The sequence below is a fragment of the Schistocerca nitens genome, chromosome 10 (assembly GCF_023898315.1).
Source record: "Schistocerca nitens isolate TAMUIC-IGC-003100 chromosome 10, iqSchNite1.1, whole genome shotgun sequence".
NCBI lineage: Eukaryota > Metazoa > Arthropoda > Insecta > Orthoptera > Acrididae > Schistocerca > Schistocerca nitens.
In genome coordinates, this window is record NC_064623.1 from 32,020,132 (window position 1) to 32,040,266 (window position 20,135).

At 40.9% G+C, this 20,135-nt stretch overlaps 1 protein-coding gene across 1 annotated transcript in view; it reads right to left on the reverse strand.

Annotated features, from left to right (window-relative positions):
- Positions 1–20,135, reverse strand: part of LOC126210306 (zinc finger protein 26-like) — a 93,498-nt gene that overhangs the window by 38,637 nt on the left and 34,726 nt on the right. The window contains exons 4-5 of the mRNA XM_049939502.1: positions 16,108–16,164; positions 10,167–10,471 (exon numbers count right to left, since the gene is read on the reverse strand). Coding sequence (XP_049795459.1) covers positions 10,167–10,471; positions 16,108–16,164 — 362 coding nt within the window. The remainder of the gene's footprint in view (positions 1–10,166; positions 10,472–16,107; positions 16,165–20,135) is intronic.

The following is a 20,135-nucleotide window of genomic DNA, read 5'->3' on the forward strand; positions in this document are numbered from 1 at the left end:
CAACCGTTTTTCAGTGTTGGACTCCACAGACCATCTGCACGAGCAAGCCGATTCTTCTGAGGCTCCCACGGAGCAGGATCCTCTTGCTTCTGTGCCTTGTAGTAGCAACTCTTCACAGGCTGTCACTTGGCAGCCGCCGAGCTGACACCCCTACATCTCTTCCTCATCAGGACTCTCCTTCAATGGAACGTTCGCGGCCTTCAGTCCCACAAGGAGGATTTACGGCTGCTTTTAGCATCTCAGCGTCAAATTGTACTCTGCCTCCGGGAAACAAAATTGTGCCTTCACAGCCACTTTGAGCTTTCACATTTCTTACTGGTTCTTTTTGACCTTCCCCCTGAGGTCAGTATTCCATCTCATTGGGACGTCATGCTACTTATATAGGATGACATTCATAGTCAACTGATCTCCCTGTCTACCCATCTTCAAGCTCTTGCAGTTCGCTTTTTTCTTTCCCACCTGACCTTTTCCCTCACCATTTATGTCCCTCCGTCATTCGATGTCATCAGGACAGACTACCTTCAGCTTATTGGACAGCTACTTCCGCAATTTTTGCTACTCGGTGAATTTAATGTGCACCATCCCTTTTGGGGTTCTCCCAGGACCTGTCAGAGAGGTGCCCTCTTGGCTGACCTTCTTAACCAACTTAACCTTTTCCACCTTAACACTGGAGCACCCACTTTCCTTTCCTCCACCTATTTTCATTTGGGCCTATCCTTCTGCACTGCCCAGCTTGCTCACTGTCTTGAGTGGTCCATACTTTCTGACACCTACTCGAGCGACCATTTCCCGTGTGCTATCTGTTTGCTGACTTCTACCCCACCTGTGTACCCACCCAAATGGCAGCTTACTAATGCTGACTGGCAGCTTTACTCCTCATTGGCGACCTTCGAAGAACAAGATTTCCCCAGTTGTGATGACCAGGTGGAATATCTCACAAACATTATCCTTACTGCTGCAGAACGTTCCATTCCTCATACTTCCTCTTTACCACGTTGTGTCCCAGTCCCTTGGTGGACTGAGGCATGCCACAGTGCAATTCACTCATGGAGATGTGCTCTCCACATTTCTAATGGTCATTCTAAAATGGCAAACTACATTCATTATAAATAGACGCACACAAAGTGTCTTCGTGTTCTTTGGGATGCCAAAAGAGCTAGCTGGATTTAATTCACTAGTTCCTTTAACAGTTCCACCCCTTCCTCTGTCATGTCGGCCAATCTCTGACGGCTCTCTGGGACCAAGATCCATTCCCCAAATTTTGGCCTGACAGTAGCAGACGATGTCATCGTGGACCCTATTGCTATCTCCAACACCTTAGGTCACCATTTTGCAGACATTTCGAGCTCTTCCCACTATCACCCTGTCTTCCTTTATTGGAAACAAGTGGAGGAGGCTTGGGCGATACCCTTCTCTTCTCTGAATCGTGAGTGCTACAATGCCACCTTTACCACGAGGGAACTAGATCGTGCTCTCAGTTTCTCTCGATCCTCCACCCCAGCGCTAGAAGCTGTCCACATTCAGATGTTGCAGTGCTTTTCTCTTGCGGGCAAGCACTTTCTGCTTAACACATACAACCGCATCTGGGCAGAGGGCACATTTCCCAGACACTGGCGTCAAGCCACCGTGATACCCATACCTAAGCCCAGTAAAGACAAATCCCTTCCTTCTAGAATGAGATTTTCACTCTGCAGTGGAGTGTGCGCTGATATGAAACTTCCTGGCAGATTAAAACTGTGTGCCCGACCGAGACTCGAACTCGGGACCTTTGCCTTTCGCGGGCAAGTGTTCTACAACCATACAGATACGTATGAGGCTTTTTTTTCTACCTCCAATTGGGTGTGAATTTAAACCACTGGGAAAATCTGACAAAGCTTTGCACAAATGTGCTGCACAGAGTCTCTAATATGCCCACCAATTGTGCTTAGCCGAACACTGCAGGTGCAACAATGGCATACCTGCAACGTTTTCGATGGAAAGTGTTTGGTCACCCACCGTGCAGCCTAGACTCAGCTCCCTCTGATTTTCATCTCTGCTCACACAAACTGCTGGCTAAAAGGACAGCATTTTGGCACAGAGAGCTATCTGCAGACCAGCATACAGGATTGGCGGAAAGCAAATGCCACTGCCTTCTATGACAAGGGTATTGGAAGGTACCAAACTACAATAAATGTCTAAGTTGGAGCGGTGACTAGATAGAGGAGTAGCTGGGAGCTAAATGTTGATATATGCCTATAATATTGATGTATAAAATTAGAATCTGTTAAGTGCTTGTTATTAAACATATGTGTTATTTACCGTGCTTGTGATACAAATTTAACTTAATCCATTCAATGTATGTCGTCTGCAGATCCAATAAATGTTACTGAGCCGTGTCACGGCTCAGCTCATTTGATTTACCCGCGAGATTATTTCACTTGTTTTCGCCGCAGCGATAGCTGGTGTGCGATGCAAGAGTTTTGGAGGACGGCTCGGTCGGGAGATGGCGACGGGCCGGAAGCGGCGGGGAGTCAACTGGTGGCTGCCGATTAAGGACTGCGATGAGTGTGGCTGTTTGCGAGCATGTGGGGAGGACGGAATGCTCGCTTGCTTAGCATGGTTCTTCATGACCAGCTGTTGTTTGTTGGGCCTAGCACTCGAGTGTAACAGGAAACTGCATTGGTGTGGTTCTCATCACCTGGCTAAGGCTGAAATTTTTATATACTTTTATTATATTTAATAATCATTACTTTATTATGTGGTTGGTACTTGTAGCCAACATTTTGTGATTTGAAATACTTCAGAATATCATCATGTGCCAGGTGTCTACTGTGAACAATTCTTAATTTGTTTCATAGTGTATGGCACGGTATCCACTATCATCGATCATTTTATGAAAGTTCTGTCCAAATTATTATTATTATTATTATTATCATTATTATTATTACTTATTTCCTTTCTCAGACATTATGTCTGGTTAAAAATGGAAAGTGACGCGGACCTTGATCAAGCGTGACTTCCTTTTAACTGTACGGTATATGTTATATTGCATTTAGGAACTTTCGGGTAATTGAACATGTATCAATAATTACGGATTTCTGTAGCTGTGTATATAAGTTTGGATGTAGCTGTATTGTGTTGATGTACTGGTGGATATTGTGTGGTATGACTCCTGTAGTTGATAGTATAATCGGTATAATGTCAACTTTATCCTGATGCCACATGTCCTTGACTTCCTCAGCCAGTTGGATGTATTTTTCAATTTTTTCTCCTGTTTTCTTTTGTATATTTGTTGTATTGGGTATGGATATTTCGATTAGTTGTGTTAATTTCTTCTTTTTATTGGTGAGTATGATGTCAGGTTTGTTATGTGGTGTTGTTTTATCTGTTATAATGGTTCTGTTCCAGTATAATTTGTATTCATCATTCTCCAGTACATTTTGTGGTGCATACTTGTATGTGGGAACGTGTTGTTTTATAAGTTTATGTTGTAAGGCAAGCTGTTGATGTATTATTTTTGCTACATTGTCATGTCTTCTGGGGTACTCTGTATTTGCTAGTATTGTACATCCGCTTGTGATGTGATCTACTGTTTCTATTTGTTGTTTGCAAAGTCTGCATTTATCTGTTGTGGTATTAGGATCTTTAATAATATGCTTGCTGTAATATCTGGTGTTTATTGTTTGATCCTGTATTGCAATCATGAATCCTTCCGTCTCACTGTATATATTGCCTTTTCTTAGCCATGTGTTGGATGCATCTTGATCGATGTGTGGCTGTGTTAGATGATACGGGTGCTTGCCATGTAGTGTTTTCTTTTTTCCAATTTACTTTCTTCGTATCTGTTGATGTTGATGTTATGTGTGTGTTGTAGAAGTGGTTATGAAATTGCAGTGGTGTAGCTGATGTATTTATATGAGTGACTGCTTTGTGTATTTTGCTAGTTTCTGCTCGTTCTAGAAAGAATGTTCTTAAATTGTCTACCTGTCCATAATGTAGGTTTTTTATATCGATAAATCCCCTTCCTCCTTACTTTCTGCTTAATGTGAATCTTTCTGTTGCTGAATATATGTGATGTATTCTATATTTGTGGCATTGTGATCGTGTAAGTGTATTGAGTGCTTCTAGGTCTGTGTTACTCCATTTCACTACTCCAAATGAGTAGGTCAATATTGGTATAGCATAAGTATTTATAGCTTTTGTCTTGTTTCTTGCTGTCAATTCTGTTTTCAGTATTTTTGTTAGTCTTTGTCTATATTTTTCTTTTAGTTCTTCTTTAATATTTGTATTATCTATTCCTATTTTTTGTCTGTATCCTAGATATTTATAGGCATCTGTTTTTTCCATCGCTTCTATGCAGTCGCTGTGGTTATCCAATATGTAATCTTCTTGTTTAGTGTGTTTTCTCTTCACTATGCTATTTTTCTTACATTTGTCTGTTCCAAAAGCCATATTTATATCATTGCTGAATACTTCTGTTATCTTTAGTAATTGGTTGAGTTGTTGATTTGTTGCTGCCAGTAGTTTTAGATCATCCATGTATAGCAAATGTGTGATTTTGTGTGGGTATGTTCCAGTAATATTGTATCCATAATTTGTATTATTTAGCATGTTGGATAGTGGGTTCAGAGCAAGTCAGAACCAGAAAGGACTTAACGAGTCTCCTTGGTATATTCCACGCTTAATCTGTATTGGCTGTGATGTGATATTATTTGAATTTGTTTGGATATTAAGTGTGGTTTTCCAATTTTTCATTACTATGTTTAGGAACTGTATCAATTTAGGATCTACTTTGTATATTTCCAATATTTGTAGTAACCATGAGTGGGGTACACTATCAAAAGCTTTTTGGTAATCAATGTATGCGTAGTGTAGCGACCTTTGTTTAGTTTTAGCTTGATATGTCACCTCTGCATCTATTATCAGTTGCTCTTTACATCCTCGTGCTCCTTTGCAACAGGCTTTTTGTTCTTTATTTATAATTTTGTTCTGTGTTGTATGTGTCATTAATTTCTGTGTAATGACTGAAGTTAATATTTTGTATATTGTTGGTAGGCATGTTATGGGGCGATATTTAGCTGGGTTTGCTGTGTCTGCTTGATCTTTAGGTTTCAGATAAGTTATTCCATGTGTAAGTGTATCAGGAAATGTGTATGGGTCTGCAATGTAACTGTTAAATAATTTAGGTTATAATAGAGGGAAACATTCCACGTAGGAAAAATATATCTAAAATCAAAGATGATGTGACTTACCAAATGAAAGTGCTGGCAGGTCGACAGACACACAAACAAACACAAACATACACACAGAATTCAAGCTTTCGCAACAAACTGTTGCCTCATCAGGAAAGAGGGAAGGAGAGGGAAAGACGAAAGGATGTGGGTTTTAAGGGAGAGGGTAAGGAGTCATTCCAATCCCGGGAGCGGAAAGACTTACCTTAGGGGGGAAAAAAGGACGGGTATACACTCGTGCGCGCGCACACACACACACACACACACACACACACACACACACACACACACACACACACATATATCCATCCACACATATCCATCCACACATATACAGACACAAGCAGACATATTTAAATATGTCTTTAGCCAGAAATTTGCTATTTTATCTTTTCCAGGGGCTTTCCAATTGTGAGTAGAATTAATTGCTTGGGTGACTTCATGTTGCAAAATTATCACTTCAGGCATTTGTGGTATCATCTTGTATGTGTCTGTTTCTGCTTGTATCCACCGTGCATGCCTGTTGTGTTGTACCAGGTTTGACCATATGTTGCTCCAGAAGTGTTCCATGTCTGTTATGTTTTGTGGATTGTCTATTTTAATGTGTGTGTTATCTATTGTCTGGTGAAATTTCTTTTGGTTTGTGTTGAATGTTTGGTTTTGTTTCCTTCTATTTTCACTTTTTTTGTACCTTCTAAGTCGTCTGGCCAATGCTTGTAATTTCTGCTTCTTTTCATCTAATTGCTCTATCGCTTCTTGTTGCGAGATTTTACCTAACCTTTTTCGTTTTTTTTTTTTCTGACATTTCATTTCTTATAAATTGTGTTAGCTGTCCGATGTCTTTTCTCAGTTTTTCTATTCTGATCTGTAGCCTGTGTTGCCATGCTGGTTTTGTGGGTTTCTTCTGTGTGTTGGTTGGTTCTGATCTCTGTCTAGTGTGTATATTTAGTGTAGTGAGTGCTCCTACATAAACCAGTAGTTGTAACTCTTCCACAGTTGTATTTTCATTTATTTTGTTGTGTATGATTGTGTTGATAGTTTTTATTGTTGTTTCGACTTGTGGGTTATTATTTTTATTATTATTATTATTATTTTTGATTATTCCCATTTAAGAGAGCGTTTGAACTTGAATTCCTTTATGATGATTGTTTATGTTTTTTCTGAGCCCAAATTTTCTTCATGTGTTCACTGTGTTGTTTCTTTCACTCCACTGTCCATTTGCATCCTGGTCTCTTCTGTGTTGTGGTGTCAAATTTATGTTTTTTGATGATGTTCCTGAATTCAGTTCTATTTTCTGCATCGTTTACTGTTATGTGTGCTTGTCTGAGGTCTTCAACTTCTTTTATCCATTTTGTTTTTCCCCTGCCTGAGTTGATGACTTTAAGAATTCGCTTTGAAATTCTGTTTTCATTCATCCTGTGGATATGTCTGTAGAACTGCATTCTTCTTTTCCTTATTGTATCCATAATCTTGTCTGTGTATTTATATAATTCTGATGTTGGTCTCTTCTTCCAGATTCCTTGCTCTTGTATCGGGCCAAAAATTTTCCTGAGAATTTTCCTTTCTTGTTTCTCTATTTCTTTGATTTTAGTTTGCCCACCTATTTGTGTTGTTTCAGATGCATACAGTGCCTCCGGAAGTACGACAGTGTTGTAGTGCCTCAATTTTGCGTTAATGGATATGGACTTTTTGTTATAATAGTTCCACGTGAGTTTATATGCTTTCTGTAGTTTTTTATTCTTTCCTCATTGGCCTTTAGGTTGATCCCTGATGGCTGGACGATTTCTCCCAGGTACTTAAAATGTGGTACTTGTACGATTTTCCCATGGGTTGTCACAATAGACAATTTGTCTTGTGGCATTCTTTCTACGTACTTGGTTTTCTCGTATGAGATTTGCAGGCCAGTTCTTTGTGTAATTTTGTGTAACTTCTCTATGGCGTTAGTGGCTTCTTTTCTATTATTTGTGAGGATTGCAAGGTCATCCGCAAAAGCTAAACACTTCACATTGAATCTATTATCTTTTCTAATGCCAATTTGGATTCCTTTGACTTATTTTTCCCATGTTCTGATAATTTTTTCAAGAATGATATTAAAGAGTAATGGTGAAAGTCCATCACCCTGTCGCACTCCAGTTTGGATTTCAAATGGCTCCGAGATATCCCTCATAAATTTAACCTTGAAGACTGTGTCCGTTAATGTTTCCTGAATTATTGCTCTTGTCTTTCTGTCAATGCTGAATTCTTCCAGCGTCTTGCAGAGCGCTACTCTGTCTATTGAGTCGTAGGCCTTTTTAAAATCTACAAAAGTAACCACTGTGTTTCGGGTGTTTCTCATCTGGAGAATCAATTTCAGATTCCAGATCTGCTCTATGCATGATCATCCCTTGCGAAAACCAGCCTGGTATTCTCCTATTTGTGGGTCAGCTTCTAATCTATTCATGAGAACTTTTGATAGGATTTTATATGTGACCGGTACGAGTGAGATACCCCTGTAATTATTTGGTTCAGTTTTGTCCCCTTTTTTGTGGAGTGGATGGATGAGTGCGCATTTCCATTCAGAAGGGATCTGTTCTGTTTCCCAAATGTTTAATATGATTTTGTGAATTTTTCCTGTTAATCTTTCATCATTTAGTTTCCATAGTTCTGCAATAATTCCATCTTCTCCTGGGGCTCTATTGTTTTTCAGTGTCTTGATAATTTCTACTATTTCGTTGACGGTTGGCGGTTTAGCGTCAGGATTTGGTGTAGACGTCTCGTAGTGAATATCCTCTGTAGGTCTTTCGCAGTTGAGAAGTTTGTTGAAATAGTCTGTGAGGATTTGGCAGTTATTCTTCGTGTTAGTTTCTAGTGAACCATCCGGTTTCTTGAAACAAAGATTGGGTGGCTGGTATCCTGCAATACGTTCTTTAAACGTCTTATAAAAATTCCTGGTGTTGTTGTTCTTAAAATCTTGTTCTATCTTTTGGCTTTTTCTATTGGGTTGTAATCTGTAGAAGATGGTGGTCTGAGTCAAAAAATCCTCTTCTTGTTTTCACATTCATAATTTCTGCTGTGTTACTCTTGGAGATGGCAACACAGTCTATCTGGAATTCACCCAACATTGTGTTGGGCGACTTCCAAGTATACAGTTTCTTGTTGGGTTTTTTGAATTGTGTTGACATAATTACGAGGCCGAAATTTTTGCAAAAGCTTATCAATCTTTCCCCATTCTTGTTAGTTCTCTTGTGAGCTGTATGGATTCTGGTGATTTTCCTGTATTTTTTCTCTTTACCTAATTGTGCGTTAAAGTCGCCTAACAAGATTATTACACGGTGTTTGGCAATTTTGTTTGTCGTCTCTTCAAGGTCATTCCAGAAGTCATCCACTTTATGGCAGTTCTTCTTGTTACAGGTATTTGTGGGTGCGTGTGCGTTGATCAAGGTATATGCTTTGTTGGCCGATTTGACGGACAGCGTCGATATACGTTCTGAGGCAGAGTGGAAGTCAATGACAAAGTCGCTGATGGATTTGAGGACTGCAAATGCTGTGCCAAACTGTTTCTGAGTCCTTTCTCATTAGTTTTAACTACTGGTTTTCCTTTGTAGATCCTGTAGTTGTCTGTATCAAAATGGTTTTCGTCCGTAAATCGTGTTTCCTGGATTGCAAGGATTTTGATCTGGAATTTTTGCAGCACGTCTGTAAGTTGTTTGATCTTGCCCAGTTTGAAAAGAGTATTAGTATTAAGTGTACCGATGAAGTGTCTTTGTTTTGTGTGTAATAATTTGTACGTCGTCTGGTTCTCAACCTTAGGCGTAACATGATGCTCCTGGTCCCCCGGAATCCGATGACCAGGTAAAGCCAGCCTTGCGACTGGTGCCTGGGGTAGTGGATTCATTCCTTGTGTTATCATCATGTTTGGTTTTCAAGTTGAAAACTAACTCGGCGGTGGTCCTTCCGAGGAAAGATCACGAGGAATACAACTTGATTGTCGAGATCGAGAAGGTTGCTGCAGCCGCACCATCTAGGCGAACAGACGCTGACCCCTAACTGCTGGATACCAGGCAGACGTTAGTGGATTTCGGTCGATAGTTTTGGTCCACCCCGGGGATTTTATTTCCCCGGTACCCTCCATATCTGGAGAGCATCCCCCTATCCGCCACCTGGGGAGGCGCCCGATGGGAGACTATCAACTCCAAATTATTATTACATTAGATTTTGTTAAAATTAGTGCGTTTAAATTGCAAATTTCTTAATTCTACAAATATTGCTTGGGATAAACCTATCTATTTCTTGATATTGCCATATTTGTGTATTAAGTTGTGTTTCTTCTCGACACTGACTGAATTGATTTTGGAACACATGGGGCGAGTATTTAAATGAAAATTTGCTAGATAAAACAACCGTCGTGAAATTGAAAACTTGACAGTGTTCACTCATGTCACCAGTCGTTAATGTTATTTCTGTCTTGTAGCTTACTTAACTGATATAAAATAATTTAGAAATTTTGTGTATTTGTCACGAAAGGTGAACTGATGTCACATGAGAGAAAAATAAGTGACATTTGTGTAGGCAGTAGGGAATTTGTCGCACTCTTGCCAAATTGGACTTTTTAAGGTTTGATTTACATATAGTACAAATCACAAGTTCAATATTATTCTGGTGTAATTGTTAATATTTGTACACATTGCACTATTGTACGCTATAATATACCCTTTACTAACAGTACCTTTATGTAATGTTTAAGAGTGGGGCTGCATGTTCTTCTAGAGAATGTTTTAAAAAAATATTTTTATTGCTAAAATTTCCTTTTAAACTGTTAATTGTATTAACTTTGATATATAACCAATTATTGTTAAATAATAAATTTGTGTCAACAAGGCTCGGACCAAATAAATGTGCCTACACCTTCCCCACCTCAGCTCTGCTACTGTCTGTACATCACAGTTACGTTATATTAGAGGCAGAGTGAGTACTTACCCGAACTCCTGGGGTGGCACGACGGTGGCAGCGGGCCGCGGTATCACCGACCTGGCGACAGGCAGTGCAGACAGCGGGGGCGGCTGCACCGGCTGCGTGACGGCGTAGCGCGGCTGCTCGGAGGTGGTGGCCTGCGAGAGCGGGTGCGACACCGAGACGGCGACCGCCCCCGTCTGGCTGTGCGGCGGCGCATGCTGCGCCATGTGCTCCATCAGCTGGCGCAGGTGTGCAAACTGCTGCCCGCAGCAGCCGCAACCGTAGGACATGCCGCTGCCGGAGGACGACGTAGGGGATTGGTGGGGTGGCTGAAATATGACATGCATCATTCAGAGACATCTTGTCGAGGGCTGCAGGTTCTACATTACAGGTATTTTTAATACTAATTGAATAATTTAAGGACCAAAGCTTAAATAAAAATAAAGACCCTGGTGCAGATGACATTCCCTCAGGACTATCGAGATATGTCATAGAGACAGCTGTGACGAAACTATTTCATCTGGTGTGCAAAATCTACAAAACAGACCAAATACCCTCAGACTCGGAGAAGAATATATAACGAGGATGTGCTGAAAAGTAACGGCTCCAAATTTCTTACGTGAAAACTCTTCTGTTTAAAATAAAATAGAAGTTATTAACATTCTACATCTTTATTCTTCAAGTCTACTTATTTGCAGCCCACTGTTGCAAGAGTAATCTGTATTGTAGCATGTAACACGGCACTGTGTAATGCAACTATGCCAGTATGTAGAGAACAGCATGCTATAATCAAATTTCGAATTCAAAGAGTTCATCCGTGATTGGAGCACCCTCTCCTTAAGCACAATAATGCCAAAATCACACACGAGCACTGTGACATCCGCAACAATCTGACACCTCGGGTTCACTTTCGTCTGTCATCCTCCAAACAGTCCCAACTTGGTCCCATCCAATTTTCATTTGTTTCCAAAACTTAAAAAACACCTTTGAAGACTTCACTTTGATAGTTATGAGGTAATGCAAGCAGTGTTCTGCAGTGTCGGTATCAATAGGTAAAAGTCTGGTAATCTGGAAGTCAGTGGTTCAAATATTGTTATTAGATATTTCTTAACATTTATTCAAATTCCGTATTTATTAACAAATGAAAATGTTAATTAATACACCTCAAATCATAACTTTTGAACAAAAATAACATTTGTTTGTCTTATTAATAACCACATGAAAATTTAGTACAAAAATTTGAAATATCAAATAGAAATTAAAATACCTTCTTATTTATAGAGAACAGTAATATAATCTGTATAGCCATTTCATTTCACAATAAGGTATTTCACATGTCTATCAAATTTTCATTTATTTTCATGCGATTGATAAATGAAAATAACAAGATGTTATTTTTATTTTAAAAAATTATGATTCAATACTTATTAATAAACATTTCTATCTGTTAATAAATATGGACATACAATAATGGTAAAAAGTTCCTCTTTATGACATTTGAACTGATGACATTACGGTTACTGCGTCCCTTCATGCTTGATGTACCAAACTATCTATGGTAACAATTTTGTTTGAAAACTGATCATCTTCTGTCTTGAAGCAACTGTTGGGCAATTCTCTTGTGATTTGGTTTTTGCTCTTCTTTCAGATGATGAGAAACCCATTTTGTAGCAACTTTTATGAGTTTGATAGTACCCAGTTATGACCTTCTGAAAGTATAGCTTTTAAACTTTTGTGTCCACTGGTTGTTTGTCACTCCCTCTGCCTCACTACAGCCACCTAATGCCCAAGTGCAGTGGAGTGACAACCAGAGTCGTCCTATTTGCAGGATGTTGAAGGGGAGGGAAGAGGAGGTAGGAGGTGAATACATCTGTTCCACATGTTTTGAACTCTTTTTTTGAGAATTCATTATTCTACATGAAAAATAGTATGTTATGTTAGGCAAATGGGTGGTGGGGGTAAGTGGGAGGCCAACCTATTCAAGGGCCACCTAGAGGATAAACATCCAGAATTTCATATCCCTCCCTCGGTTCAGATTCATCGAAGACATTTTCATGATCCAGATCGAGGGAAGAACACCCTACCCACATTCCTCCATAACCTCAACACCTTCTCCCCCATTTGCTTCACCTAGTCCTGCTCAACCCAATGTTGACCTCCACCTCAAAGACGGCTACATCAGTACCTCCGTCCATTTCAAACCTATCGACCACCAGCAATACCTTCACTTTCACAGGTGCCACTTCTTCCTAGCCACAGTGGCCATCACATCTGCAGTGACGAGTTGTCCCTCTTGAAATACACCAACAGTCTCACTGAGTCCTCAACGACCATAATTACCCATCCAACCCTGTGCAAAAACATACCTCCCGTGTATTACCTTTCCAGTCACCAACTGAGACTACCCAGAGACCCACTGTCTGGCCACAGAAGAGCATTCCCATCATGACTCAGTACCAACCAGACTGTAGCAACTGAATTACATTCTCAGCCAGAGTTTCGACTACCTCACGTCGTGCCCTGAAATGAGAAATGTCCTACCCACTATCCTTTCCACCCATCCCACAGTGATATTCCACTGCCCACTGAACCTACTCAATATCCTTGTCCATCCCTACACAACTCCTGCTTCCAACGCCTTGCCTCATGTCTCGTATCACTGTATCATACCTACATTCAAGATCTGTCCCACACATCATCCCATCACTACCACCTACTCCAGTCCGGTCACAAACGTCACCTATCCCATCAAAGGCAGGACTACCAGTGAAGCCACTCATGATCTACAAACTAACTACAACCACCATGATGCATTCTGCATGGGCATGACAACCAACAAGCCGTCTGTCTGCACGAATGGCCACCAAAAAACTGTGGCCGAGAAGCAGCTGGACTGCACTGTTGCCGAGCATACTGCCCAACATGACATTCTTCATTTCAATGACTGCTTACCAGGCTGTACAATCTGGATCCTTCCCACCAACACCAGCTTTTCTGAATTGCACAGGTGGGAACTCTCCCTGCAGTACATCCTACATTCTCGTAACCCTCCTGGCATCAATTTTTGTTAGTCATTGTCCTTGCCCATCTAGGCCCTTCCCTATTCCTATTCCATCTGTACACAGCCCTCTTTTCCACCAACACACCATCAGTCTTTTTAAATCTGTCCTTTTCCACTCTCCCACCCCCCCTTTTCCTCCTCCCTCCGGCTAACCTCCCAACCGCACCTAGCTGACCTACCTTCTCTCCGCCTCGTCACTGTACGATCCCACAAGCAGCGCTTTACAACCCCCCATCCCTATCCTGCTATCCCTCCCCTCCCCACCCAAGTCTCCCCCTTATCCTCACTGTTCGGTTGCCTCTCCCACCATCATGCGCTGCTACTCGCAACCTGGCTTAGCTGCCAGCGACTATGGTTGTGTGTGTGTTAGTTGCATTTGCATGAGTGTGTGTGTGTATGTTCTTTATTTTTGATGATGGCCTTATTGACTGAAAGTTTTCTTTCTGACAGTCTTTTTGTTGCGCCTATCAGCAAATCACGATCTCTGCTATATGGTGAGTAGGAACTATCCTTTTCATAATATTACCACATTCCATTCTGGTTTTCTATTGTTTAAATAAAATGAGTATGTATGAGGTTGAATCAAATATAAATGGAATTTTATTTTAAAAAGCTCACTCATTGAAAATATATTTCCTGCTTTAGAAGTACATTTTTCCCAGCAAGAAGGAACATTTTTTATCACAACATTGTATAGAACTTCTCTAAGCTTCCCAAACAAATGGAAATTACAGGGCTGTAAGGAGGATGATCAAGCTGAGTCCAGTGCTTTTCCTGTAGTTTGGAAACCGTTAGATCTGGCATTGTCATAGCGGAGGATGATCTGGCGAATCAGTTGATCTCACCTTTTGCGGCACCTTCTCCAACACCTTGAAGTAGTACGCAGCACTGATTGTGTGTTGCTTGTGCAAAAAAATCAATGAGCAAAATGCTTTGCCAATCGAAGAAAACAGCTGAAAGAACCTTGTACGCTGAGAGTCAAGTCTTGGCTTTCACTTGGGTTGCCTCCCTTTTCCTCTGCCACTCCTTACTGGCTTGTTTGGATTTGGAAGTGTAATGGTGGACCCACATTTCATTGCAGGTGACGAAAAGACTCAAAAATGGTCCATCTTCTTTCACAAGCCCTTCTGTAAACACCTGACAGACCTTCAAATGTTTCAACTTCTCGTTTTTGGTCAAAAAGTCAGGGAACAACCTGGAACACACTTTACGAAACTGTAGGTCATTTGTAGTGATTGTTTGGCAGCTCTCATAACTTATTCTGACCTGTTCTGCAATTGCTGATACTATCGTCCGTTGATCACCTTCAAGAATGTCTCAAACTGCACGAATGTTTTTGTCTGTAATGCTGGTCCGAGGTGGCAATAGTGACACTGATTACCCTCACATTGTCGCCCTTCCTTGAAAATTTTTATGCCAGGTAAACACACCCGTCATTGAGAATGTTTGATCGTCGAACTGTGCAGTCAATCTCTGGGAAATTTCCACTGCTTGAACTCCTTCATGAGAAAGAAATTTTGTAACTGTGCATTGTGCAGGGGAGGTGTGCACCTGTTGCTCTGACATTGTGAGCATTCCTGGTTCTACCAACTGTCAATGCTCAGGAATAAAAATCCCATTTACATTTGATTTGCCCTCTTAATATGACAACCTCAATGATATATATGTTCAATGTTATTTCAACAGTATTCTGTTATTGATATTCTGCAGCTATGTACATTCCTCAAGATCAAAATGAGTAAACCTAAGCAACTGAAGAATTATTGTGAAATGAAATTAACGGTTTTTGACTTACAATTTAATTATGCCAACCACAATGAAGAAGAATGCATGTCCTGCAAATGTACTTTACTTTTAATAGTGCCACCTTCCAAATACAAAGAAAATAATGCAACATAAAAATGTTCAAGGCAAAGCTACAGGTTAGAAATTATGCACATTGACACAATGAACAATGTAGTTCCCAATATCGAAAGAGTAATCCATAAACCACTTAGTCCACTGTATAGTACTTTGTGCTCAGACATTAGATGGCTGCAGTGGGGCAGAATGAGTAACGAACTACTGGTGTGCATTAAACATTAAAAGCTGACCTTTCAAAAGATCATAACTGTGTACTATCAGAATCGTGGCTCAAAATTCTGTGAGGTACCAAATGCTGGGGCACATATCTTACAAGCGGGCTTTTTTCTCTTTAAAATGTGATGTCATGTTGGTGATGTTTCCTTATGAGTAATAATACTTAAAAGCAGCTATTTTCTCTTATTATATTAATCGATTAGTAATTAGTATGTTAATCTATTAGTAATTCCCATTATTATCAATATGAGTATATTACTATAATTGGTTGTTGGTATATTATGTCCTATCCCTATTAATTTATACCTTGAATTTTTCCACATCTGTAAGGCTCTCCTTCATGATGCAAGTTTTAGAACATTGTGCAAGTGAATGAATGAATCAATTATTAAAACAGTCAAAACACTAATTACTGATGTACGCTGTTCAAAACTATGTTTCAGTGATAGTTTGATTAGCCAGCAGATTCCAGAAACCATCTTTCTGTACTAGTGAATATGGGCAGATTAAAATTATGAAGAGGATTGTGATGATGGTGGTATGAGAAACAACAGCTCCAAAGCTCATTATAACAGCAATGAATTGTGCACTATACTGCCACAGATTTACTGTAGCACAAACATCTAAAGCAAACTTTATTGGAAAGTAAATACCAATATCCTCTGGCTAAATATGAGCTTCAGCTATCCCTACAACTCCGTAGTCTCTGAACTTTGGCATACTAAGCTGGCTTATTTATGTTAGTTCTTTCCTTCATCCTAAAAGAAAGAGCTGAAAACTAAATACTACTTTATTTTGCAAACTTAAAGAGCCAAGAATACGTACCGATACATCTTCTTCAGGATCCCAGATGAATTCTTCTCCATCTGCACTCATTATTTCCTGTAACAAAACCAAATCACTTATAGTCACAGTTTTCAAATTGTTGTACCAAATAATGGAAGCAACATAATTTAACAGAAAAAACAGCACATGGAATACTTACTACTGCTACTCAACATATTTTTTCCTCCAACATGCATTTTTTAAAATAAAGTATCCCATTCTCAAAAAACAACTCAGCAGTTGACATGCATGGCACTAGCCATAATAATGACACACACTACCAATCAAAATCTGTATCTGGTGAATGGAGGTGTTAAGTACACTGGTGCAAAAATGTTCAACCTTATCCCCCCAGAGTTTAAAAACTTACAAAATACTGAATTCCTTTTCAAAACAAAGTCATACTAGTTTCTGTGGACTCATTCTTTCGAGGAATTTTTGAAAGAGAGTTTACCTAAGATAAGATACAGCTAAACAGCTCTGTGACTGTCAAATGTTAATGCAAGTATTTCATGTAGATTGGAACATTTTCAGTCATTGTGTAGTGAAGATATGTATTTTTAATATACACACATTGCAGAATTCATTGCCCAATAGTTTGACAAGAACTATAGCTACCAAAACTGTTTTGAACGTATCACTACTGAAGTGTGAAGATGAAAATTTGTCAATGTTAGTGCAAGTATTTAATTTAGATCATATTACTGTCATTTACAGAAACTGTGTAGTGTGTATAAGTATTTTTACTGTATAACTGAACTGAGTGCCCCGTAGTATGACAACAACTATAAGTTTTAAACTGACCTAATTTGTCACTTTTGAAGAGTGAAGACAATAATTTACTGTGTTATTTGCATCATCATAGCATTTATTGAGTAATCTACATGATGATAATCTTGACATGTTCACATCCATGGTGAAATCTTCACTGAATGGATCAAAGGCACATTGGGGGGGGGGGGGGGGGGGAACTATATGATAACAGGTACACAAGACATCAGTGCATTATGCACTGCTATTGTATTTATACTAATCGTATATTACTTCTTTGCTGCATCACTGATGAGCTAATGTCCCCCAAAATTCCCCCATACTACCAACCTGACTTGCTCGTTCCTTTTCATATTGCTCTGGTACATTACACTTAGATATTTGATCACTGTGACTGTGTCAAGCAGCACACAACTGATGGTGTATTTAAACATCATATGATTCTTATCCCTATTCATTCCATTAACTTACTTTATATATGTCTGTATATGTGTGGATGGATATGTGTGTGTGTGTGCGCGAGTGTATACCCGTCCTTTTTTCCCCCTAAGGTAAGTCTTTCCGCTCCCGGGATTGGAATGACTCCTTACCCTCTCCCTTAAAACCCACATCCTTTCGTCTTTCCCTCTCCTTCGCTCTTTCCTGATGAGGCAACAGTTTGTTGCGAAAGCTTGAATTCTGTGTGTATGTGTTTGTTTGTGTGTCTGTCGACCTGCCAGCACTTTGAAAGTGCTGGCAGGTCGACAGACACAAAAAAAAAAAATGGCTCTGAGCACTATGGGACTCAACTGCTGAGGTCATTAGTCCCCTAGAACTTAGAACTAGTTAAACCTAACTAACCAAAGGACATCACAAACAACCATGCCCGAGGCAGGATTCGAACCTGCGACCGTAGCGGTCTTGCGGTTCCAGACTGCAGCGCCTTTAACCGCACGGCCACTTCGGCCGGCTCGACAGACACACAAACACAAACATACACACAAAATTCAAGCTTTCGCAACAAACTGTTGCCTCATCAGGAAAGAGGGTGGGAGAGGGAAAGACGAAAGGATGTGGGTTTTAAGGGAGAGGGTAAGGAGTCATTCCAATCCCGGGAGCGGAAAGACTTACCTTAGGGGGAAAAAAGGACGGGTATACACTCACACACACACACACATATCCATCCAGGCAACAGTTTGTTGCGAAAGCTTGAATTTAGAGTGTATGTTTGTGTGTCTGTCGACCTGCAAGCACTTTCATTTGGTAAGTCACATCATAAAAAGAAAGAAAGTGATGAGACTTACCAAACAAAAGCGCTGGCAGGTCGATAGACACACAAACAAACACAAACATACACACAAAATTCTGCTTTCGCAACAAACGGTTGCTTCGTCAGGAAAGAGGGACGAAGCAACCGTTTGTTGCGAAAGCTAGAATTTTGTGTGTATGTTTGTGTTTGTTTGTGTGTCTATCGACCTGCCAGCGCTTTTATTTGGTAAGTCTCATCACTTTCTTTCTTTTTAGATGTATTTTTTCCACGTGGAATGTTTCCCTCTGTTTTTATATATATATATATATATATATATATATATATATATATATATATATATATCTAAAAAGAAAGATGATGAGACTTACCAAACAAAAGCGCTGGCAGGTCGATAGACACACAAACAAACACAAATATACACATAAAATTCAAGCTTTCGCAACAAACTGTTGCCTCATCAGGAAAGAGGGAAGGAGAGGGAAAGACGAAAGGATGTGGGTTTTAAGGGAGAGGGTAAGGAGTCATTCCAATCCCGGGAGCGGAAAGACTTACCTTAGGGGGAAAAAAGGACAGGTATTACCTGTCCTTTTTTCCCCCTAAGGTAAGTCTTTCCGCTCCCGGGATTGGAATGACTCCTTACCCTCTCCCTTAAAACCCACATCCTTTCGTCTTTCCCTCTCCTTCCCTCTTTCCTGATGAGGCAACAGTTTGTTGCGAAAGCTTGAATTTTATGTGTATATTTGTGTTTGTTTGTGTGTCTATCGACCTGCCAGCACTTTTGTTTGGTAAGTCTCATCATCTTTCTTTTTAGATATATTTTTTCCACGTGGAACGTTTCCCTCTGTTATATATATATATATATATATATATATATATATATATATATATATATACACTCCTGGAAATTGAAATAAGAACACCGTGAAATCATTGTCCCAGGAAGGGGAAACTTTATTGACACATTCCTGGGGTCAGATACATCACATGATCACACTGACAGAACCACAGGCACATAGACACAGGCAACAGAGCATGCACAATGTCGGCACTAGTACAGTGTATATCCACCTTTCGCAGCAATGCAGGCTGCTATTCTCCCATGGAGACGATCGTAGAGATGCTGGATGTAGTCCTGTGGAACGGCTTGCCATGCCATTTCCACCTGGCGCCTCAGTTGGACCAGCGTTCGTGCTGGACGTGCAGACCGCGTGAGACGACGCTTCATCCAGTCCCAAACATGCTCAATGGGGGACAGATCCGGAGATCTTGCTGGCCAGGGTAGTTGACTTACACCTTCTAGAGCACGTTGGGTGGCACGGGATACATGCGGACGTGCATTGTCCTGTTGGAACAGCAAGTTCCCTTGCCGGTCTAGGAATGGTAGAACGATGGGTTCGATGACGGTTTGGATGTACCGTGCACTATTCAGTGTCCCCTCGACGATCACCAGTGGTGTATGGCCAGTGTAGGAGATCGCTCCCCACACCATGATGCCGGGTGTTGGCCCTGTGTGCCTCGGTCGTATGCAGTCCTGATTGTGGCGGTCACCTGCACGGCGCCAAACACGCATACGACCATCATTGGCACCAAGGCAGAAGCGACTCTCATCGCTGAAGACGACACGTCTCCATTCGTCCCTCCATTCACGCCTGTAGCGACACCACTGGAGGCGGGCTGCACGATGTCGGGGCGTGAGCGGAAGACGGCCTAACGGTGTGCGGGACCGTAGCCCAGCTTCATGGAGACGGTTGCGAATGGTCCTCGCCGATACCCCAGGAGCAACAGTGTCCCTAATTTGCTGGGAAGTGGCGGTGCGGTCCCCTACGGCACTGCGTAGGATCCTACGGTCTTGGCGTGCATCCGTGCGTCGCTGCGGTCCGGTCCCAGGTCGACGGGCACGTGCACCTTCCGCCGACCACTGGCGACAACATCGATGTACTGTGGAGACCTCACGCCCCACGTGTTGAGCAATTCGGCGGTACGTCCACCCGGCCTCCCGCATGCCCAC